Source organism: Thamnophis sirtalis, unplaced genomic scaffold (genome assembly GCF_051295495.1).
Source record: "Thamnophis sirtalis isolate CommonGarterSnake01/CBP01778 unplaced genomic scaffold, rThaSir2_p1.2 scaffold_1, whole genome shotgun sequence".
Lineage (NCBI taxonomy): Eukaryota > Metazoa > Chordata > Lepidosauria > Squamata > Natricidae > Thamnophis > Thamnophis sirtalis.
Genome location: NW_028261381.1, coordinates 161,164,339 through 161,189,378, shown reverse-complemented (window position 1 = coordinate 161,189,378; position 25,040 = coordinate 161,164,339). Strand labels below are relative to the sequence as shown.

The following is a 25,040-nucleotide window of genomic DNA, read 5'->3' as shown; positions in this document are numbered from 1 at the left end:
TATTACTTTGGTTTTAGATTCTCGTTTGGAGTACAAGCATAACTTTCTTGGAATCAGCAAAAATGTCCCAAAGGTGCTTTTTCAAAAGGCAACTGGACCCTGTTTTCCTTGAAGATGTTTCACTTTTCATCGATGATGCTTCTTCAGTTCTGAAATCAGATCTTTGGGACAACCATGATCTGGATGACTGAGAATCTCCATAGACAATCAGCAAAAATAAACCAAATTTTGCCCTACATCCTGTGAGTTCAATTTCTAACATCTCTCCTTTGGTTTCTTCAGTCAAGTAGTATCAACTGTTAACTGTGTGAATATGGAGAGAATAATCCATTTCACATACGTTATGGCGGATACCATATCCATCAACATGTACAGAGGGGGACCTCATGCTGGTGAGAAAGAATGCTGTTGATGGGACCCAATACTGGGAAAATGTCATTTAGCTTTAATCTTACTTATTTTACATACTTTTAATGTTTTAATGTTATATATATATGTGTATGTGTGTGTTTATGTATGTGTATCTGTATGTGTATGTATATGTATATGTATATGTATGTATGCATGTATGTATATTTGTTTTCGTAGATTTTCACAGGTGTAGGTATGCTGGTCTTGTTGTATTCGGGTAATATTTACCCGAATACAACAATATTTTTTTATTTTTAATGTAGTAATTCCATCTTCAATTAAACAGTGTGTCGTGGGTACAAATATCTTTGTAAAATAATAATCAAATAATCCAGTGTTTACAGCAATGTTCATTACATTAACATTAATTCTGTAATAGTAAAATAATATTATTAAAAATAACAATCTTAATATTTGCTTCTTTTACCATATCTTCTTTATTTCACTAATCTTTTTCTTTCATTTTCCTGTTTCTAACTTCCGTTTTTATTATATAACCGTTGATAAAATAAGTCCCAGGTCAGGTGTGTGCTATATTTTTATGATCTATTTTATATATTTTTACTTGCTCAGCATTGAATGTTATATGTCTATAAATTGAAGATGCTTCTGACACAAATAAACAAAGATCAACTATCAAACATCTATATACCAGATGTGATATTCAGCAGGTTCTGACCAGTTCTGGAGAACCAGTAGTGGAAACTTTGAGTAGTTCAGAGAACCGGTAAATCCCATCTCTGACTGGCCCTGCCCCCATCTATTCTCTGCCTCCTGAGTCCCAGCTGATCGAGAGGGAATGGGAATTTTGCAGTAACCTTCCTCTGGAATGGGGAGGGAATGGAGATTTTACACTAGACTTCCCCTGCCATGCCCACCAAGCCACACTCAACAAGCCATACCATGCCTACCAAGCCATGCCCACAGAACCAGTAGTAAAAAAAAAATGAATCCCACCACTGCCATATACCATCATCAATAAACAGTAAATACTACAGGAATGAAAGAAAGATACACAGACCTAGAAAATTCTGCATTTCCACTCTGAATCTCAGTAGTATTGGTCACATAGTATCATTTGGCCTTGGGCACAAAAAGTAGAGTTGATGGCATTGCTCCAGATAAGGACAAAGGAATGGAGAAAAGAACAGTGAATACCAGCCCAAACTTTGTGATTAGTCAAAATATGAAACCTCAAACCACCTACCAATAAAGCTGGAGTTTCTCTGAAAATGCACTAGGTATGGGGTGTCCAAACTTGGGAACTTTGTGGACTTCAACTCCCAGAAATCCCCAGCTGGGGAATTCTGGGAATTGAAGTCCACAAGTCTTAAAGTTCCCAACTTTGGACATCCCTGCACTAAATCATCAGATGAATGAAAATATACAATTCTTGCTGTGAGATCAGTGAATGGGTGCAATGTCATTTCATCATCAATGATTGTAGGGAATGGAAATTGTTACATTCTAGGAGCTCTGGGGACACAGGGATAGGGGAAACACAACACAACATGGGAAGGAACTGAAACACAACAATCTTCGCCTTATCCACATTCAGTGTATTTGTGCTGACTTGTGAAACACCATGTCATATGTTTGTCATAATAGTTATAATCCCATGTCAATCATACCACATGATACTTGGGGCTTCTGACATGACTAAATATTGCATAGAACATATTATCAAAGCATAAATCTCATCAACTCCACTCACAAACTCACAGCTTTTCTGGGGTTTGATAATTTAGGTGTCTATACAGTCTAATCCATTGGGACGTGGTGGCTCAGTGGCTAAGACACTGAGCTTGTCAATCAGAAGGTCGGCAGTTCAGCAGTTCGAATCCCTAGTCCATGTAACAGAGTGAGCTCCTGTTACTTGTCCCAGCTTCTGCCAACCTAGCAGTTCAAAGGCATGTAAAAATGCAAGTAGAAAAATAGAACCACCTTTGGTGGGAAGGTAACAGAGTTCCATGTGCTTTCGGCATTTAGTCATGCCAGCCACATGACCATGGAGATGTCTTCGGACAGCATGACTAGCACATATGGGCGAGGGGAACCTTTACCTTACAGTCTAATCCAGCAAGATGACTGGAGATTTCAGGCAACTTAAGTCCACTCATGTTAAAATGGCTAAGGTTGAGAAACACTCATCTAAACCTAGAGGAATGGCCTACTCTCTGAAGATGATTCTCCCAATGGCAAACATTCTTGCATCTACATGGGGAAAAGGTGGAGGAACCTGAATGGCAATCCTTTGGTTTCTCACCTGAGCTTGCATATCTGCTACATCCACTACATCTATTCTTGTAACGTCTTGGATCATAGTTAAATCACATTCTTCAAAATGTATTTTCTTAATTTGACAAATAGGCAGCCTAGACGTATCTTTCTCTTAATTTCCTGTTCTGAGTTAGCAAACTTGCACAAGGACCCCAATTGCTATTGGACCACCAGAAATAAAATGAATCAGAATAGAGCTGGAAGAGACCTTGGAGGTCTTCTAGTCCAGCCCCCCCCCCCCTGCTCAAGCAGGAGATCCTACCATTCATGTTCTCTTGGCTCTTCTGTGTTGCTCGAACTCCATGTCCTGAAACCACCAGTAATAGTGGTCAGATGTGGTGTTGTTTGGTTGTGTTGGAAGAAATAGCCATCTAGGTTTCATTTCATTTTTCATTTTTCATTTTATTGAGATTTATAGGCCGCCCTTTTCCCTGAGGGGACTCAGGGCGGCTTACAATCAAAGGGAAGGGGGTGCACGATCAAAGACAAACAATATGTGAGCAAAAGAAAGAAAATAATAAAAACACAACTTGCATTCAACAGTCAACACTCGGGCGGGTAAATTGGGAACCTATCTCCAGACCTGATGGGAGAGCCAGGTCTTGAGGGCTGTGCGGAAGGTCTGGATGGTGGTGAGGGTGCGGATCTCAACGGGGAGGTCGTTCCACAGGGTCGGAGCTGCAACAGAAAAGGCTCTCCTCCGTGTAGTCGCCAGTCGACATTGACTGGCAGATGGAGTGCGGAGGAGGCCCAGTCTGTGCGATCTAATCGGTCGAAGGGAGGTGATCGGCAGAAGGCGGTCTCTCAAGTACCCAGATCCACTACCATGGAGTGCTTTAAAGGTGGTCATCAATACCCTGAAGCGCACCCGGAGATCAACAGGTAGCCAGTGCAGCTCGCGGAGGATGGGTGTAACGTGGGCGAACCGCGGTGCGCCCACTATCACTCGCACGGCTGCATTCTGGACTAACTGCAGTCGCCGGATGCACTTCAAGGGCAACCCCATGTAGAGCCCATTGCAGTATTCCAGCCTAGAGATCACAAGGGCTCGAGTGACTGTTGCGAGGGCCTCCCGGTTTAGGTAGGGCCGCAACTGACGGACCAGGCGAACCTGGGCAAATGCCCCCCTGGTCACAGCCGACAACTGGTGGTCAAACGTCAGCTGTGGGTCCAGGAGGACTCCTAAGTTGCGGACCCTATCTGAGGGGTATAAAATTTGACCCCCCAGCCTAAGTGTTGGAACATTGGCCAAATTCTTGGGAGGGAAACACAACAGCCACTCGGTCTTGTCCGGGTTGAGTACCAGTTTGTTAGCGCTCATCCAGTTCTTAACGGCCTCAAGGCCCTGGTTCATCACGTCCACCGCTTCATTGAGTTCAGTTCCAAGTGGGGGGAAAGACAATGGAAACACGGAAGCTGTTTGGAAAGATGGTTTAATGGTGGACAGGACGACATGGTTTGACATCCTGGGCAACTGAACACATGGGAGAGGAGGTGAGAGAGAGAGATTTATACCCCCTCTTAGGCTTTGAACTTGCTTCCTGTTCTTGTGAAAGAAGTGTGTTCTGATTGGTTGTCAGACTCCCATGGGGCCATGCAGGGATAACTTTGTAGGTTGTCTTGAACCCCAGGCTTGGTTGAATCTTACTGGATGATGTAATGAAGGGGCTTTAGCCAATTCCTATTACGGCTTAATGGCTTTGTCCTAGCAATAGCAATAGCAATAGCAGTTAGACTTATATACCCTTCATAGGGCTTTCAGCCCTCTCTAAGCGGTTTACAGAGTCAGCATATTGCCCCCAACAACAATCCGGGTCCTCATTTTATCCACCTCGGAAGGATGGAAGGCTGAGTCAACCTTGAGCCGGTGAGATTTGAACCGCTGAACTGCAGCTAACAGTCAGCTGAAGTGGCTGCAGTACTGCACTCTAACCACTGCGCCACCTCGGCTCTTGTCCTGGTTTGGATCTTGAGTGAGGGCTAATCCCATCACCCTGGAGCTGAAGGTCTTTGTCTTGTAGATAGGCTGGCACCAAAATATTTGCTGGGGCTAAGTTTTTGTGTCTCTTTAAGATTTCTATTTCTCTTTTAGGCAAAATATTCTGCCTTTGTAATATTTCCTAGAATATTTCATTCTTCTAGGAGAGGGGCGGGTGCTACCTTTCTTCAGTTGTCACCCAGGTTGTCTTCTGGGTTGGGCAAAGTTTATGATATAATGTCCCTTCTCTTTTGCAAAATGACAACTTAGGATCTGTTTCTTTGAAGGCTTGTCTTCTCCCCTCACTTTCCAACTTTCCACTCATCACTCCTCATCATGCCTCTGGCAGCAGGAAACAAGTTTTGAATGGCAAATTCAGGAAAAATAGACATTTGGTACATAATACCTGTGCACTGCAGTCAAGCTAAGGTGTGCTGCAGAGGCTTCTCCTCAGGGTTGATATAGATAGACACATAAAAATGCAGCCCCTGCAGAAAACGCAGTTCATCAGCCTCCCTGTTGCCAGTGTTGTTTTGAGACCAATAACAATTAGAGGATTGATTATTGAATGAATTAAACAGAACGTTGTTTACTAAACCACTCAAGAGAATTCAGTCTGCAGGCAAGTAAGATGCTTTCATTACATGATTTCTCAATACCTCCCCACCTCCCCCATTCAATTTGGAGTCCAAAGACAATTGCCTTGAATTTGAAAACAGCAAGGAATGAACTAAACCCTGGCCTGGATCTTCTAGTGACCAGTGGCTGTTGTTAAGGTCCAGAAAATGAGAATCAGAATAGAGCTGGAAGGGACTTTAGAGATCTTCTAGTCCAGCCCACTGCTCAAACAGGAGACCCATTTCAGACAAGTGGCTTTCCTGTCTCTCCTTAAAAACCTCCAACCTCTGAAGGCAAGCTCTTCCACTGGTTAATGGTCCTCATTGTTAGGAAGTTTCTCCTCAATTCCAATGCTTCTCTGGAATGCATAAATTATCATTTTTAATATATCAAAGGGATGGGGCCAGAGACAAATTAAAGTAGGCTTCCTACTCCTTATACAAAGATGCAGCTTTTTGTTTGTAAAATCTGGAAACCCATTATTCGTACCCATTTCCCGTGTTCATGTCCATGTTTACAGCTATACCTGTTATCTCGTACAAGTTTGACTAAATAAGTAAGTAAGTGATGAAAGAAATGTCCTTCTGGCTTCAGCTCCAAGTGGGGGAAAAGACACTGCAGACATGGAGGCTGCTTGGAAAGATGGTTTATTGTTGGACAGGGCCACATGGCTTGAGCCCTGAACAGAAAAGGTGATCACATGCTTCAATGTTGGTGGAGAAGAAGAGAAGGGCTGAGGGAGGGGCTTGCTAGGCTTTTTATAACCTGTTCAGTCCCACCTCTCTCTTTCCTGTTCCTGTGTAAGAAATGTATTCTGATTGGTTGTCAGACTCCCATAGGGCTATGCAGGGGCTACTCTCTGGGCTGTGTTTTGAATCCAGGTTTAGTTGAGTTCTCAGATGCCATGTGGTCAGTTGAGTAAAGGGCCAATATTATAATGCATTTACTCCCATCCCCCCTGGGGCTGCAGTGGAGAAGTCTTTATTATGTAAAAGGGACTAGCTTGGCCTTCTTAATGGCCCATTAACAGTGGGGATGGGCAGGAAGCTACAGGCAACTATTCTGTCTTTTAAAACATGTTTCTTTCTTTTCACATCCAGAGAAATATTCTGCCTTTTCAATATTTCCTAGAATATTTCATTTTTCTGGGAGAGGGCTGGATGATAACTTCCCAAATAAGCAAGTAAATAAGTAAGTAAATAAGCAAGCCAGCAAGCTTTCAGCTTTCGGTGCCAGCTGGGAAGCAGAAGTACTACTAGCTCTCTTCCCTTGGTAGTCCAGAACTGGATTTTGTGCAGGCACATTTAAGGCTTTCAAAGCCCATTGGAGGGTTTAAGGGAAAGGAGCAACGGTCATCCCAGAAACCTATTGTGAGAATGAAAAGAATCAGATACGGCGGTTATATTTCAACCCCTTTGCAAATCAGCAAATCAACTTGCTCTTCTGCAATCGACTGCTGGTCGTGATTGCAACCCCCCCCCCCCGCCATCAGATAGCAAAATGCAATCAAGCGCCTGGGTGACGGCATCGGCAGCTCCCAACCTTCCCAGAAAACGGGAGGATTTCAAACGGGAGGAAAGGCGCACAAGACCAAAGGGGCCGGCTGAGTCACGAAGAGGAAAAACAGGTTGTCCCGAGCAGGAAAGGGGCGGGCCGAGGCGGGGAGAGTTTAAAGCCCCGCCAAACTGGCCTTGGCGGCCGAGATTTGGGAGCGCTTCGCCATGGGTGGTTGGCTTCTCCTCCTCATCGCGGGCAGCCTCTGGGCGAGCTCCTGCGGGGACAGTAAGAGGCCGACGTGCGGTTATCCGCCGCAACTTTGGTGCAGTTCCAAAGAGATCGCCCGAGCCTGCCAGGTAAGCCGGAGGGTTGGCTCCCGCTGCACGCCGATAACCTGTTTGCAAGGAGGCATGCCGGGCCGGCTTCGAACTGGATGCTTTGCAACCTCCTGCTGCAGAAGGCTGCTTGTTTCCCACCCTCCCCTCTCTTTCTCTGCTAGCCTCCTCTGAACGATCCCCGAAAAGTTGCAGCCCACGCCTCCCGAGAAACACCGGGGAAGGGCTTTGATTTTTCAGCAGGCTTGACTCTGATTTGTGGGGGATGATGAGAGAAAGCGCACGATCCAGGGTCGTCCAGTTGGCATTTGGGTGCCCGAGGGAGGACTGGAACCCAGATCTCTCTGTTCTGAGGCAGGACCTTTAAGGTGCTGGCTCTCCGCATGGTCAAAAAGAACAAGTCCATTCAAAAAAAAAAAAAAAAACCCTTCAAAGAAAGGAAGAACGCAAGCAGCTCAAACGGTCAAGATGGTAGAAAATGATCCCATTTGAAAAGATGGGACGTTTTATTATGGAGAGGGAGTGTCTCTTGGTGCTCTCTGAGCTTGGTTATTTTCTCCCCCCCCCTTTTTTTTAATTTAAAAAAAGTTTTTTATTAGATAAACATTAAAAAACATTGGGCCTAGTGCAACATTTCTGGCATAAACATTTCCATATAGTGTTTGGATCTTAACAATTACATTTTATATCCATTATATAAGTATGTGTAGTCAGTTAGATTACCTTCCCATTGGTCCTTTTGTTGATAGAATTACTAACCATACAAATACATATCCAATTTCTACCTATCACACATTCTTAAGCTTCATTATTTTCTTGCAGGCGTTTCATTCCCCAAACTAGGGAACGTCATCAGTGCACTCCTATATTTCTACCCTGAGCTACAAATATTCTCTTTTATTGGTATGGTTTATTTTCCAGCAGTAAATTAATAGTGAGATGTGGGCTAAAGATTGGTCTGTTTGCATGGTGTGTGTGCAGTATTGATTTTATTATGAATGCCAGAAAAAAGGGGGGAAGGAGGAGAAAAGAAAGAAGGAAGGAAGGAAGGCTGGCTGGCTGGCTGTGAAGTCAAGAAAAGGACATTTGAATTGGTTTTCAAAGAACTCATGCTGTCAATGAAGAATCACCAGACATTACTATGTTTCTCCTTCATTCATGAGTTTCCTGCCGAGGATGATCAGATGGAAGAAATGCATAACAGAAGGTCTGAAGACCCATGACATTCCCGGAAAGCGGGAAGATCTTCATAACTCTCTTACCCCACTCATAGGAGTTGGCCAGATATTTCTTTTAAAATACTTCCCGTAGAGTCCAACAAGGCAAAATTTTGACTAAGTTTCTTAAGCCCTTGCTGATGTTAAGTATCGCTTATTATCTAAGGAGGAGGGTGGATCTATAGCGCAATAATAACCTGCAAATCATTGGGTTTTCCCCCCTTCCTGCTCCTCCTTTAATGCCAGAGGACTTGGGTTTTTAATTCCTTCCAGCTAAGCAATGGGGAGGACAGGGAGTAGGCAGAAATTCCTGGAACCTTTGCATAAGGAATAGTGGGTGGAAACAGCAGGCTTGATCAGGAAATAAAAGGCAATCTATAGTACATATTTAAAAAATGGTCTCACAGAACTCGGCCTAAATTGTGTAGAAACCAGCATCCTCTCCAAAATTTAAAGCAAGGGTATCTAGCATCCTTGGCAACTTTAAAGCTTGTGGACTTTAATTCCCAGAATTCCCCGGCCACCCTCTTTCAAAACATCCCCTTTTGCTTACCTTACTCTCTAGAGATCTGGGCCTCATCTGGCTGTGATGAAAATTGTATTGTGATGCATCTGAATTGTATTCTGGTGCAAAGTGCAGAAAACAGGTGAGCAATAGTCAAAGACATGTTTAAAAGAAGTGAACAAAATACTGCAAAATCATACCAATTATGTACTGTTCCACCCTTATAAATTATCCTTCCTTTCACCATGTTCGTACACTAATACATATTTATCTATCATCTCTCTACCTACCTACCCATCTTCCTACCTCTCTCTCTTTCTTATAGTTTACTTCCATCATAAACTGCTGTTAATGCACTTAGTAACTAACCAACGTTCGGCTCCATATTTGCCATGCAGAATGTTGTGTGTGTGTGTGTGTGTGTGTGTGTGTGTGTGTGTGTGTGTGTGTGCGTGCACGTGTGCCATTTGAGTCAACATTGACTCCTGGAAACTACCTGGACTAGTCCCTGAAATTTTTTGGGCAAGAGTTCAGAAGTGGTTTAATTCAAGCTTCTTCACATTTTGGTACCTTTTGTCTAAATCTACAATCATATACTAAGTTCTCTGTCAGCTGGCTTACAATTGCACTACCTTTCTGTTTGAATAGGGAACAGTAATGGCCTTCCACTAATTACCAGGCATAGATGAAGTCCTAATGCCCAAAGTCAATGGGGAAAATTGGATTTACTTAACATTTTCATGATTCACTTACTGATTGCAGTGATTTGCATAACAAATGCAATAGAAAAGGTTGTGACATCTGGCATGATTCACTTAATGACCACATTGCTTAGTGAGGAAAGTTCCAATCCCAATTGTGGTCATAAGTTGAGGACTACCTGTACTGTCAGCCTGTTTTCCCCCGCAGTTAGAAAGTTGGGAGTCTGCTCCCAGTTCAAAAGCTCCCTTGCAAACAAAGGGAGCTCCCTTTGCAGCTAGGTTGCAATCTAAGAGACTTTGCCCAGCCTCCTTTGGCCCAGCCCATTTTATTAGGGAAAATTCCCGACAGAAAACCCCACGGTTGGTAAAATGAATCAGCCCTGTTTTTGGCAAAGCCTCACACTTTCACTTCTCTTTACAAAGAAAGGAGGAAATGGCTGAATTCTTGGGAGGGGGTGTGAATCAAAGCATTTGAGCTTTTTTTGTTTTTATTGTCACCTTCCTTGGTACAATCGTTCATAATTATCATGTTTCCCTGAAAATAAGACAGGGTCTTATTTTCTTTTGATCCCCGAAATAAGCACTTGGCCTTATTTTCCTGGAGGTCTTATTATTTTTGAAATGCAGGAAGCGGCGAGCGTGGTCACCTCATGCAATATTTTCGGGGAGGGCTTATTTTAGCGCATGCGCTCAAAAGCCCATTTGGGCTTATTATCTGGGGAGGTCTTATTTTGGGGGAAACAGGGTAGATCTGTGTATTGTATAACAATCAGGCTGTGTTCATAACAGTTCATACTGGTTGTGGAAGGAATTTTTTTCCTGGTTGTGGAAGGAATTTTTTTCCTGAAAGAAACATCCTAAGTTTTAAAACTGGGAAGTAGCCTGGGGATACATCGTTATTTATTTAGTGTATGGCATCTATGGAGGTCATGCAATCACTGATAGAATAGAATAGAACAGAATAGAATAGAATTCTTTATTGGCCAAGTGTGATTGGACACACAAGGAATTTGTCATTGGTGCATATGCTCTCATTGTGCATAAAGAAAAATAAAATAGAATACATTCATCAAGAATCATAAGATACAACACTTAGTGATAGTCATAGGTTACTAATAAGCAATCAAATCATACTAGGAAACAAATAAGAATCATAAGATATCATACTAGGAAACAAATAAGAATCATAAGGTACAACACTTAGTGATAGTCATAGGTTACTAATAAGCAATCAAATCATACTAGAAAACAAATAAAACAATATAAATTGAAAGATACAAGCAACATGATTATAGTCATTAGTGGGAAGAGATAGGTACTAGGAAGGATGAGAAGAATAATAGTAATACAGTCTTAGTAAATAATTTGACAGTGTTGTGGGAATAAGTTGTTTAGCAGAGTGATGGCATTCGGGGGGGGAAATGTTCTTGTGTGTAGTTGTGGTGTGCAGTGCCCTATAGCGTCGTTTTGAGGGCAGAAGTTGAAACATTTTATGTCCAGGATGTGAGGGGTCTGTAGATATTTTCAGAGTCCCCTTTTTGACTCGTGCATTATACAGGTCCACAATGGAAGGCAGGTTGGTAGCAATTGTTTTTTCTGCAGTTCTAATTATCCATTGAAGTCAGTGTCTGTCTTGTTTGGTTACAGAGCCATACCAGACTGTTCTGACCCCCCTCGTTCCACACCAAAGCACACTCTGAGCCAAAGATAAGTTATGGCATTTAATTAACAGACAGACAGGTCCTTGGCAGCAAACCGGCACAGACAAGCTTGGGCAGCAATAAACACAGATAAGGCTTGGCAGCAATCCAGCCTGCCAAGCTCACAGTAATGTCCTCCGACATTCAATCATGCGTTGACTTCTGCAAAGAGGGGTGTGTGCACAAGTAGTCTTTTTATAGTCTGGAGAGGAGCCTAATGACCATCAGCTGAGTGCAATTACCTCCTGTAACTGCGCAACTGTTCCTTACGCTTAGTACCTCTTCGATGCCGGGCATCCAGGAACAACTCACTGCTGGACTCAGGCTCACTCTCCCTTGTCTCCTCCTCACTGGTCCAAGGCTCAGGTGCCTCCTGGTGGCTAACCAGTCTCTCTGCGCCCTCCTCGGAGTCGGAACCCTGTCCAGGGTCCTCCAGAGCCGACTCATAGTGCCCCTCGCTGTCGGAGTCTGGTGGCAACGGCTCCTGCTGGGCCACAACACCAGACTATATAATACAACTAGATATATAACCAGATATACATCTTTCCTCTTGTCTGTTAATTTCACATGGCTCCACACTTGAGGGCTGGCCCAAAGGCGTGGGAAAGGAGGAGCAGGGACACCAGCTCTGACAAGGGAATATTTGTAGCTCAGGGATGAATGTTGGAGTCCTTGGTGCTTTCTGAGCTTGGTGGTTTCATCAGACGTTTCATTACCCTATTCAGTAACATTAATCTTCTAGCACTGAAGATCTTACCTAGTTAGATAATGAAACACCCGAAAAGGAAACAATCAGCTCAGAGAGCACCAAAAACTCCATGAGATGGACAAGGTCCTGAAGCCAGACCTTCCCCTTTGTGGCTGCAGAGGTCTTAGCGATGGATGAAGTCCGTGCTGACTGGAGACAGGCTGAAAGCTGTAGGATGAGGGTGGAGATTCGTTCTCCAAGCTTGTGGGTTGGTTTCTGAAGGTCTTGTTACCAGCCTTGGTAACATCTTCAGCAGAATTTAGGGGGATGCTAATGTCAGTGTTCTTCTGCTTATCGGGGCTTTGTGTGGTCAGTAGGTCTTGTGATAGGGAGGTCACATGAGGTGAGGGTCATGTCAGGTGAGGGACCCACCCCAGTCACAAGACCTTCATCTGATGTGACCTCGTCATCATAAGACCTACTGACCACGTGAAGCCCTTAGAAGAATACCGACACTGACATCTCTCTAAATTCCATTGAAGATGTTACCCAGCCTGGTAGCAAAATGTACAGAAACCTCTGCGGCAGGGCTTGCCTCCAGGAGGCTTGTTCCCTCTCCCCCTGCTTGCCTGGCAAAGGTCCTCACTGAGTGACTCCGGTCTCACTCAGTGGCCAGGGCAGCATGCCGCCCCAGGGCGCTTGTGGCAGTCCAGTCTTTGCAGGAGGAGGCTGTGCGCGGTACAGGGAGGCAAAATTCGTCGGGTCCAAATATTTTTTCCTTTTAATTCCTTGCGATTTGCTGGAGATCCAGAATGGGGAACCTTCCAGTGAGTGGATTGAGTCGATAACTGGGTAGTACCTGGTGGCCAGGGGCGTGTCCCAAAGAGCTTATCTGACTCAGTCCAATCAATGAGAGGACAAGGTCAACCCAGTCTGGATACTCCTCCCCACTCACTATGGAGAACAACCCACAACCTCGGAGAAAGAGGTTACCACCCCCATGACAGAATTATCCAGATGCTGGTTTTTCTTTCTTTCCAACCATTTAAAGTTCTTTTGAATGAACCAGCAGAACATATACAGTATTAGCCCATGGTGGCAAATCTATGGCACGCGTGCCAGAAGTGGCACACAGAGCCGTCTCTCCGGGCACGCAAGCCATCACTTGTTGCTTTTCCAGGTTCCAGCAAGCCGGCCAGTTGGTCTTCACGTGTACATGCGCATCGGCCACCTGGTGTTGCGGTTTCTGGCAAGCATGCACTTGTGAAGACCAGCTGGGCGGTGTGCATGCATGTGCCAGAAACCAGAAGATCATCTTTCCAGCACACGTAAGCGCACCGGGCGGCTGCTCTTCCTCTTTCTGGCATGCGCAGCACCAGCTGGTGTTCATGTGTACATGTGCACCAAAAAAAGGAACACCAGGTAGCCGGTGCGCATGTGCGTGCACTCCCATTTCAGCTCTCAGTGCCGAAAAGGTTCGCCAACGCTGGTATAAGCTATGGAAAATAAGTATTTTCTTTGGCCCTATCCAAGGAAGACAACTACCTTTTTAATGTGCTGGCATACCAGGCAGTCAGACCCCGAACACCCCGTCTTGATGCGGACTTTCCTTTCTTGCAGGTGGAGAAGCATTGCACCAGTTTGATCTCCAACACCCCGAAAGCCGACCCTGTCTCTGTCAGCCTCTACTATGAATCCCTCTGTCCTGGTTGCCGTCAGTTTCTTGTGCTGATGCTCTTTCCCACTTGGTTGATGCTAAACGATATCATGAACGTCACTTTGGTCCCCTACGGGAATACAGAGGTAGGAGAATATCCCCGGGTGTAGCAGAATGACTGAAGATGTTATGGAGACGAGTCCTTGCCCAGATTTCTCATCCACTCCGTTTATCATCTTACAGGAGAAGAAAGAGGCTACAAAATGGCACTTTGAATGCCAGCATGGCGAAGAGGAATGCTTGGGGAACACGATAGAGGTTTGTGCTTATAGAGTAACTGATAAAATGAGAATAGTTGAGGGTGAGATGTGGGAATGACCTGTTGGAGCAGATCAACCTTGCCCAGGTTGCAACTTGGAAATGTCTTCCTGCATCTACACCAGGGGTGTCAAATTCAAGGCTCGTGGGTCGTATCCGGCCCACGATGTGGTTAGATTCAGCCTGTGGGGGCCGTCTTTGCATTTCCTCAATGTGAAAAGGAAAGATTGGGCCAGTGTACCCAATACGAAGAAAGATCACGCCAACGTAACTTCGGCCCGGTCTACAAATGCGAAGGGGAAACATGCCAGCAGTTTGGGGAGTGACGTCAAGCTGGCCATGTCCATTAAGTTGGCCATGCCCACCCAGTTGGCCATGCCCGGCCAGCCCTTCCCAAGGTCCACTACAGTCCTGATGTGGCCCTCAATGAAATCGAGTTTGACACCCCTGATCTACACAGCAGCATGCTTTAGAGCACAAACTTGCAAGCTGAAGCTGCGTGTGATGTGTCAAGGCCCCACTCTTCCCTCAGCAAGGGAGGACAAAGGCCCATTTCAGGAGTGGATTTCAGGGTCAATAGCAATAGCAATAGCAGTTAGACTTATATACTGCTTCATAGGGCTTTCAGCCCTCTCTAAGCGGTTTACAGAGTCAGCATATCACCCCCACAGTTTGGGTCCTCATTTCACCCACCTCGGAAGGATGGAAGGCTGAATCAACCCTGAGCCGGTGAGATTTGAACCGCCGAACTGCAGATAGCAGTCAGCTGAAGTGGCTGCAGTACAGCACTCTAACAACTGCGCCACCTCGGCTCTATGAAATGGACACCTTAATTATCTGCCAAGCTTCAGCAGCCATTTTGCATGTTAAACCTCTGCTTGTAGAAACTCACAAAAGATAGGAAAAGAGCCCATATTTCTCCCCCAAGACTACATAGGTACCCCTCGACTTGCGACCACGATTGAACCCCAAATTTCTGCTGCTAAGCGAGGCATTTAGTAAGTGAATTTTGCCCCGTTTTATGACTTTTCTTGCCACAGTTGTTAAGGGAATCACTGCCGTTATTGAGTAAACACGGTTGTTAAGTGAATTGACTTTGTCAGAAGGTCGCAAAAGAGGATCATGTGGCCCTGGGACACTCCAACTGTCATAAATATGAGTCATTTGCCATGACTATGGGGATGCTGCAATGGTCATAAGTGCTGAACAGGGGCTTGGACTTTCACTTGGGTGGGGACAACCTGGAAGTTTTTAGATTCGGGTTTTCCCAGATGTGCCAGTATGACATCTCTAATAAAATGTAACTTTGAGGAAACTCAAGGCTTCTTTCGTTGGGGGTGTTACTAGGAAAGCTGACAGATTACCTTGATGTAGATGTAGGTTTGTAAGCTTGATCTTCTGACCTTATTGTGTGGACAGCCTTGTCCTAACCCTTGTGCTCTGTCTTCCCCAGGCTTGCATCAGCCACCTGTACCCGCTGCTCGATTTTGGGCTCATCTTCTGCATGGAGTCAAGTGTAGATGTCATCGCCAGCTTGCCACTGGTATGCCACGGGCCCTCCTGCAATTCTGATCTGATGGGGGATAACAGGGAGACCTCGGAGGGAGGGATGGTAGAACTAAGGTTGAACACTCGGTTTTTAACTTGGCCAAGGGACTGTGCCATGCCAGGGCATTCATTTTACTCATGAGGATGGCCATCGCCTGCTTAAAAGGACCAACACCAGGAATGCTCACTTCTATAAAGAGAATAAATCAAATTAAAGAGAATAAATAAAAGATGAATACAACTGAGAAAGCTGGGGAAAAAAATCCTAGCAAGCAGGGTGTCTGCACTGTATGTGTGAACTCCACTAGGTAGACCAGTCCAGAAAACCAATTCCTCTGGAAGACCAATACTAGTTTTATTTAGATCATCTATCATAATATGCGAACCTTCTACCTCCCTCTTTTTATACTCCGGTGAATCCGGGAGATAACTGCCTGAGCCTCTTCCAAATATCATCTCATTGATCGGGACCTAAAAATGTTTCATCTCCTTTAACCCAGGAAATACATAAAATGCCTTGCATATTTCTGTCGCGATCATCTTCCTTACTTTCTACAGCAAACTCATTGTCACATGGGTGTCATATGACATATCATGATTCCCCCCCCCTTTGGTAAACTGGGTGTGGGCGTGGCCAGCCTGTGACAGTGGGCAGTTTGACAGCCCTGTTCTACAGTATGGTCAAATAATTTTAGATGGTAGTCTCTGATAGTAAAATTGAATTTACCAGGTTACAACTTCTTTGGGAGCTATATTTCGTCCCATTTCCACTATCAAGAAAAGTTTCCCTTCTTCTCTCCGACTGTTTCAGTTCTGCTAATAATCATTTTAATTGAACTTTAATTTGCTTAATGATGGTAATTGGGAACGGAATTTTTGTTGCTAAGGGATGGAGTTATACAGTGTGATGTCATGTGACCATGCACTTAGCAATGGCAGTCCCAACAGACCCTGGTTAAAGTTGTTAAGTGAATCACTGTGTGGTGTTAAGCAAGCACCTCCCCTGATTCTGACTTCCGATTTCCCGCTGGCTTCCCCATTGATTTTGCTTGGGGGAAGCCGTCAAGAAAGGTTGCAGATTGCAATCGCATGGCCATGGGATGTTGCGATAACTGGGACAAATGGTTGCTGAAGACATGATCATTAACCGAGAACTACCTGAAATATGTTAGATGCCATAAGTCAATGGTCCCAACCTTTCTGGCTCCATGGATTGGCAGCAGCAGGGGGGATGGTTTTATGTGTGCCACCAAATTCCGTGCATGCACAAATGGAGCTTTGTGTGCTCACCTGTGGCTTAGCGGTCCGGTTTCCAATAAACCGTGGACTCTAGCGGACCATGGACTAGGGGTTGGGGACCCCTGCGATAAGTGACCAGCGGATTGAAAGCAAACTCTACATTGCACAAATGTAGTAATAATACATAATTTATTGTTAAATTTTTATGCTTGTATAGTATTTGTATTCCATTTTTTTTGCTCATTTCTATAAGGTGGATGGGTCAGAGAGAGAGAGAGAGCCCAAATAATATATCAGCTTCTACAGCAACAGGATTTACAAAGGCAGTCAAATCCACCTTCGTCTTTTAGTGGTGGTGATGAGAGGATCAGGGATCAATGAAACAGGTTTAATAAAATTGCTCGTTCTGGTTTCAAAGTAATAAGGATTGCTCATTCTGTTTCTGCAGTGCCTGAAATTGTATGCTCCTAATGCCTCCCTAGCAGAAATCAATGCATGTGTGAACGGAGACCTAGGTAACAAGCTTATGCACAGGAATGCTGAACTCACCAGGGCTCTGAAACCACCTCATGAGTATGTGCCATGGATTCTCATCAATGGGGTAAGTGTTAATCAGGGATGGTACTGTGTTTTCCCAAAAATAAGACCAGGTCTTATTTTCTTTCGAACCCCAAAATGAGCATATTTTCAGGGAGGTCTTATTATTTTTGAGGTGCAAGAGGCGGCGAGCATGGTCACCTCATGGCTGTTGCTGTGTTGCAATATTTTCGGGGGAGGGCTTACTTTAGCGCATGCGCTCAAAAGCCCAGGGAGGTCTTATTTTCGGGAAAACAGGGCATTCACTTACCTTCCCTACCAGTTCACAAATGTGAGCACATCCATGCATGGACTCAGCCTTCCACGCATGTGCTTTGGCTTTAAAAAGGGGTCTAAATGGGATGCCATAGAGCCAGGGTGGGTGGGCAGTGCCACCCACGATTTCCACCACCGGTTCGGGTGAACTGTCCCAAACTAGTAGAATACCACCTTTGGTGTTATTGGAGGCAGGAGATAATGTTCCCCTCTCATGTCTTCTTGTATTATCTTAGAAGAGAATAATTGTAGCCCAGGGTTGACCTCTGGCATCCTGGGTGCTCTCTGAGCTTGGTGCTGCAATAGTGATGTTACCTAGCTTGATCATGAAACATCTGCCAGAAAGCTCAGAGAACACCAAGGACCCCGCCGTGTCAATCTTCTAGAAACCCCAGATATATCAAGCCTTGCAAAGAAGATGCTGCTAAACCATGATGTAAAAAAAGATGTTCTTCCAACATTTTCTTCTTCTTTTTAAGACCTTGTAATCTCTTGTTTGGGTTGGATTGTGGGGTGACTGAATGCTGTTTACTGGATGGATGCTCTTCCTGCAAATCAATAGCGCACTTTTAATTACATAGTTCAGATAGTCCTGTTAGGAATATAATCTAACGGTTGGGTTGGCAATATATAAACCATGTAACAATGCTATATCTGTGTTTTTTTAAATCATACTGTAAAATGTGATTGGTTGCTGTTTTCCTCAATCGGCCATAAGAGGGAGCCAGAACGACTGTTAGCTCTCTGTTTGTTAGATGCTGGGCTGATCTGATCTGAGTGTTTTGGAAGCTGGCTGTTAGAAAGTGCCGTGAGCTATTTAAGTTTTGCAACTGCTAGCAAACGTTGAGTACTCAACTGATTATATGATACTGGACTATGTTATTTGGATTATCCCTTAACTGAAATACATTAATGACTGACTGTCTTATCTGTGTATGACTTGATGGACTCTGATACCTCTATTTCCACGAAAGTAAAAGCCTACTTGAACTGCAGTGTCTCTGTATGCTGGTTTGTGTGTTCTCCAACAACACTTCCACAATGCTTCTCTGAATGCACTCGCTCTCCCAACGGGGAGATTACCTAACAATCCTCGACTTATGACTACAATTGAGACCGGAACTTTCATCGCTAATACAATGTGGTTGTATAAGTAAGTTGTCATAGGACTGTGCCCCATTGTACAATCTTTTTTTGCCGTGGTTGTTCAGTGAATCATCCACTCATTAAGTAAACCTGGCTTTCTCTGTTGACTTTGCCTTTTGGAAGTCCCCGGGAAAGCCACAAATGGTGATTGTGTGACATTACGATGCTGCTCTGTCATAAACATATGCTGGTTGTCCAGCTCACGATCATGGATCCACGAGGACAGTGTACCAGTTGTAAGTGCAGGACTTGTCCTAAGTCACTTTTTTCAGTAGTTATCACTTTGGACAGTTGCAAGTTGCTAAATGAAGGGTTATAAAAAGAGGACTATCTACTTAGCAATAGCAATAGCACTTATATACCTCTCCATAGTTCTTTATAGACCTCTCTGAGAAGTTTACAGAGACAGCATATTGCCCCAAACAATCTGGGTCCTCATCTTATCAACCTCGGAAGGCTGAGTCAACCTTGAGCCTGTCAGGATCGAACTCCCGGCAATGAGCAGAGTCAGCCTGCAATTCTGCATTTTAACCACTGCGTCACCATGGCTCTTTTTAGACCAGTGGTATCAAACTAGATTTGAGGGCCAGATCAGCATTGTAGTTCTCCTCCCTGGGAAAACCAGTGGGGCTGGGCATGGTGGGACGGACGTCTTCTGTCTCCTCCACCCACACGTGCCCCACCATGCCCCGTTTTGTCTGCCAGAGGCACCACTTTGCTATTTCCAGATTTAAGCACTCTGTGGGCCACATCCAGCTCGTGGGCCTTGAGTTTGACACCCCTGCTTTAAACCTTTGAGGCCGATACTTAGATTTTTCTGCTTCCTTAACTTTCCCCTTTGAGATGGAAAGTTGGGCCTTCAGTTTGCTCCTGAACGTTGAGCTGATTGTGATAAGAGGGCCCTGATTCGCGCTGCCCCTTCTTAACAGATTTTCCCTTCTACCTTCTTCCTTTTTTGCTTCAGTGTTGAGTTGTAACATCCGGAAGCATTCAGCATTCCTTGATTGTTATTTGGTTAAAGGGGTGAAATACTACATTAATATGAAAGCAGAAAGGATTACCTTTTTTTCCTTTACTGTGCTAAGAGAATAATGTTCAAAGTTCTAAACTTCCCACTCAAATTCAAAGTGTCTCAAGATCGAAACGGGTTGATGTGACAATATTGGGTCCCATCTTGTTGGTGTTATTTTGATCATTTCCAAATAGTTGCCAGGTTAAAAATACCCTTTATGCTCAAAATTGGACTCCTTTGAGCTTGGAGCGTGCTATGAATGACTGTTTTGAGCATTTGAACGCAATTCTTAAACATTTTGCACAGGGATAATACAGGTGGTCCTGGACTTATAGCAGTTCATTTAGTGACCATTCATAGTTACAGTGGCACTGAACAAAAGTGACTTATGAATGTTTCTCACACTTGCAACCATTGGCGCATCTCTACAGTCCTGTGAACAAAATGTGGACACTTGACAACTAGTTCATATTTATGACGGTTGCAGTGTCCGTCATACACTGGGGTCATGTGATCAACTTTTTGCAATCTTGTGACAAGCAAAGTCAGGTTCACTTAACAACTGGGTTACTAACTTAACAGCAGGGGTGGGATTCAGCCGGTTCGTGCCAGTTCAGGTGAAACGGTAGTTCCGGCGATCATTTGGCCCCACCCACCCGCGCCTGCTCTATTCCATCCTATACGTCCTTTGTTTGAAGCCCAGCTGATTGGCGTGGCAGAGCGGTTTTACTCACTGGTGTCTGCAGGAAAAGGTAAGGTTTAGTGCTGATTTCAAAGGCAAAAGCGCAAAAGGAAGCGAACCGGTTGTTGCACCGATTGAATCCTACCCCTGCTTAACATCCTCAGAGATTCACTTAACACCTATGGCAAGAAAGGTCGTAAAAAGGGGCAGAACTTACTTAACAAATGGTTTGCTTAGCAACATACATTTTGGGATCAGTTGTGATCATACCTCAAAGATTCCCTGTATTCACATCTCTTGATGAAATCTAGTTGCAGAGTAGCCAGACTCCCTGGTGTACTGCCATGGTGAAAATGTCTCCCTCCGCTTTGTTTGTTTTCCTCAGGAGCACTCTGAACAACTTCAAACTCAGGCGCAAGAGTCTCTCTTCAACTTGGTTTGCAGCTTGTATAAGGCAAGTATCGCTTTCTTCCGAGGACTATTCCTGGTTGCTTCCCCACTCATCTTGAATGGATAAAAAGAAATTGGGGGAGATGTTCAATTATGAGTTATTCTGGCTTTGCTTATATCGCACTGAGTTAGCATCATATTATTATTTACTAAATAAAAAAAATGAATGTATTAATTTAAATTTATTGGCTGCCAGACTCCAGTAGGCTCTGGGTGGCATAGTAAACTAGGGAAAATATAGAACAATCAAAAATATTCAGTCAAACAGAGAGCCCGTACTAAAATTCAGCCATTTGTCTGAAATGGAATAGGCTCTCCTACTTGAGCAGAGAGTAGGACTAGTTACCCATAGCGATAACACTAAGACTTATATACCGCTTTAGAGTGCTTTGGGGCCCTTTCTAAGTGGTTTTACAGAGACAGCCTATTGCCCCCCAATAATCTGGGTCCTCATTTTACTCACCTCGGAAGGATGGAAGGCAGAGTCAACCTTGAGCCTGGTGAGATTCGATCTGCCAAATTGCAGGCAGCCGGCAATCAGCAGAAGCAGCCTGCAGTACTGCACTCTAACCACTGTGCTATCGTGGCTCAGATCAGGGTTCCCCAACCTTTCCAGCTTTGCGGACCGGCGGAGGGGGGAGGGAGAGGGAATGGTTACATGTGAGCAGTGGGCGAGTGCATGCACAAGCACAGGCCTTATTTGCGTGAGTGGCGGGCTTGCATAATGGAGCTGTGTGTGTGCGTCATGTGCTCACCCCCCACTTCTGTGGCCCAGTTCCGAACGGGCCAATGCCTGGTAGTGGGCTGGGGGTTAGGCACCCTTAGACTACATGACCTCCAAGGTCCCTTCCAATTCTTATTCTATTCTAAAATAATCTAGTAGAAAGCCAAAACCACAACTATTTTAGTTTTTGAACAAATACTAAATGTATGAAACCTGTGTTCTTCTTTTGCCTGTTTCTTTACCAGAAGAAGAAATGCCATAATCCCAAATGATAAAGAATCGGTCCAACCCTTGGTGTATTTTATTTATGTGATATGGCCGAAAGTCACTCTTCTCCTGGGTGATATGGAAATCTAAAGATCTACTAGATCTAAACCCAGAATGTATTTGGTCTATTTATTTAATACTAGTATTAAATGGGCAAACAAATGCATTCAGGGTTTAGATCTAACACTGTCTTTTAACTTGGGAGATACATTTTTTTTTAATCCGCACCAATAAAATTTGTAAGAAGTATTCCAATATGTTGGGTTTTGTCCTTTGCTTCTGTTTACGGTGTTATTAAGTCTTTTGGAGGAAAGAAATTACCTTAATACAGTGTGCAGTGAGACAAAAATGGGAGATCCCTAGTCTCATAAGCTAGATTTGCGTTAACACGGTAAATTAGGTTAAAATGAAGTTGGGCAGCTGGGTTTGAGCCTATTGCAAAAACAGGTTTCTAAACATGCTGTGTAAAATACATGCTTTGGTTAACGAGCTCATGGATAAATAAGTCTTCTATAATGGAAAATGGGGTAGCAAGTGGAGTAGCAAGAAAGAACTTGTTGCTACTCGTTGAAGTCCTTCATGACCTGCTGAGATCCTGAGCTGAAATGCTGCAACCTTTTTGTGATAGATCCCTCTTATGATGTCCAACTTCTTTGCGCTTCCAGAAGTTAAATTACAGCAGAAATTTGTCCAGAGCAGTAAATCGAGTGACAGGAAAAAAAAAATCTGAGTTAAAAAAAGAACATGCACATTACACAGATCCAATAACTAAGTGCTGTGATAACTAAGAGCCTGTATTATGTCGTTGAGATCATCCTTCTTCCTCCTTATAGCTCTGGTTTTTACCTACTTTTGTGTTTGCAGGGAGATCTGCCACCTGCCTGCCAGAGACCAAAGGAACCTTCGTTTCTTCCTTTTTCCCCAAATCACACTTCCTTGAGGAAGTCCGCACCCAACTTGTTCGAGGGAGAGGAGACAGTTTATCAGTCTGCCCAAGGAAAAGCAAAAGAAACCTTTTAGGATTTTAATCCTACATCTATCAAATTTCCCTGCTACAAGGTGGAGCTTGGATCTGGAATATAGTGACGTCAAGGAACTCTTTCAAGGAGGCAGAAGAAGAAAAATCAGGGCCAGATGTTTTGGGAAGAAGAGTGGCATCTTGGTTTTCTTGGTGCTATAAGAATAAACCTCTGGAAAGGTAGTTTCTGTCACTCTTCAGCAAGAATTACCTATTTTAACCTCATAAAAGTTGCTGATTTTACCCTCATTCCTACTTCCTATTGATTGTACCCCTCCCCCAAATAGAAATGTTGTCTTTAGAAAAAAATAATAATGTCTTCTTACCAACATCCAGTCCTGTTGGTGATCTGAGATGCGGGAAGCTCCATTGTAACCTGGAGAAGTGGGAGCAACGTCTTCCTAAGGACCAACCTTGACATCAGCTCTGTTAATATTCCCGAAGAGTCTGTTTTGCTAAATAAAGGTGCATCAAGACAGCCAATATAATGTGGTTTTCTTTCCACGTGGGAGCACAACATTATTTGGTAGCTGGTCTCTATTCCTGCCTTTGTAATGCAGCTGGCGAGTGGTGGTCTTATGACAGAGTGAGTTAAGGAGCAATGGTTGAAACATCTGGTTGTGGGAAAAACATCCTTCAGATGCTGTCCCTGAAGCAGGTTAGGCAGAGGTGGTATTCAGCTGGTTCGTATCGGTTCAGACGACCCGGTAGCGGAGATTTTGAGTAATTCGAAGAACCGGCAAATGCCACCTCTGGCTGGCCCCGCCCTCCCGTCCCTGCCTTTCCCTGTCCTATATTCTCTTGTTTTTTAGTCTAGCTGATTCGCGCGGCAGAGCGGATTGCCACACCTCAACAGAGCTAAAAAGCAGCTCAGCTAATCCGTGCCGACACCAAGGGCAGTCTTTGAGCGTTGCACGTGCAAAGCACGCTCTCATAGAACTGTTAGGAAAAGATTTGGAATCCCACCACTTAGGCTAGGGATGGGGGAGAAGGCGGGTTTCAACAAAAGGTTGGAATGACAGATTTAGCCATCTGTTGAAACCCGATCTGCAAAGTGGGTGGAAGGTTTTCTATTTTGCCCATTCCTTCTGTGGATAAAACCTCAGATGATCACTCTTATGTGGTCTCTTGTTCCATTGCTGTCTTCTATTTGTCTTTTCCAATGATTGTCACCTCTCTTGTGTGGATACATGCAATTGCAATGCATGGGCTATTCAATTTAATACGGCATTACAGATAGTCCTAAAACTTATGACAACAATTGAGCCCAACGCTTTCCTGCCTCTCTCGCACTAATGTGCAGGCTACCATTCTTGGACTCAATGGTCTTTTTCGCTTGATTGTTTTTCACCCTTGTCAATCACTCACATTCACCCATCTGTCTCTTGTTGTTGTTCTCTCATTCACTCACTTTCACTTATTTTGCCCAAAAACAACTGGTGGGAGTCAGGTGACAGATTGAGATGGGAAAATAGTATGCATGAGACACTTTATAAGACCCCAATCTAATGTTTTGCATGGAATCCCTAGGCTCATATAAATAAAGCCCGCTACGTATGTTTTGCTGCACACTCAAATTCCTGATGCCTAATCAAGCCTGCTGCCCAGGTGAGAATGTTCATGGAAGGAAATCGCAAACAAGTGGAGGGGTTGTGTTGCATTGTCAGATTATTTTATCTCTATATATAAAAGCGAAATACCACTTATACATCGTCATGAAATCTCCAGAACCGTAAAGCCTACAAACTTGAAATTTGGCACATATGTTCCTCTTGGCTTCTAGGTGCTCACTAAGAAAGGATTTTTCGAAATCACCATCAGATCATTAGTATTTCTTATATTATTATTAACACGCTCTGATGTTAAGGAGTTATGTAGACATTCTACTCCCTCTCCCCACCTGAAAAGAACTCTGTTCCAACTGCCACTTGGATGTGGGTGTGGCAGTGCATGACTCATCTGGCCTGCGGGTTGGGAGTTTAGACATTCTACTCCCCCTCCCCACCTAAAAAATGCTCTGGTGCTAAGGAGTTAGACCTAGGGAAAGAAGAGGATAAGAGGAGAAGCCTCTGTGGGGCAAGCCTGAGGGGAGAAGGGAGGATCAATGGGGCCAGCCTGAGGGAGAGAAGGGGATAAGATAGGAGAGGCTTCTGTGGGGCAAGCCTGAGGGAGAGAAGAGGACAATTGTAACTACTCA

At 44.2% G+C, this 25,040-nt stretch overlaps 1 protein-coding gene across 1 annotated transcript; it reads left to right on the top strand.

Annotated features, from left to right (window-relative positions):
* Nucleotides 1-6,965: 6,965 nt before the first annotated feature.
* On the top strand, nt 6,966-23,321 carry IFI30 (IFI30 lysosomal thiol reductase). Its single transcript, XM_087701780.1, has 7 exons — nt 6,966-7,140; nt 13,551-13,733; nt 13,831-13,905; nt 15,359-15,448; nt 17,141-17,293; nt 20,770-20,838; nt 22,690-23,321. The coding sequence occupies exons 1-7, from the start codon at nt 7,009-7,011 to the stop codon at nt 22,843-22,845; spliced, it is 858 nt and encodes a 285-aa protein (XP_087557906.1). The 5' UTR covers nt 6,966-7,008; the 3' UTR covers nt 22,846-23,321.
* The last annotated feature ends 1,719 nt before the right edge of the window (nt 23,322-25,040 follow it).

Bases quoted from the DNA above. Each gene is read 5' to 3' on its own strand.
- IFI30 (XM_087701780.1), top strand. From the start codon at position 7,009: ATGGGTGGTTGGCTTCTCCTCCTCATCGCGGGCAGCCTCTGGGCGAGC. The intron at 13,906-15,358 runs GTTTGTGCTTAT...TGTCTTCCCCAG, and splicing joins GCTTGGGGAACACGATAGAG to GCTTGCATCAGCCACCTGTA. The intron at 15,449-17,140 runs GTATGCCACGGG...CTGTTTCTGCAG, and splicing joins TCATCGCCAGCTTGCCACTG to TGCCTGAAATTGTATGCTCC.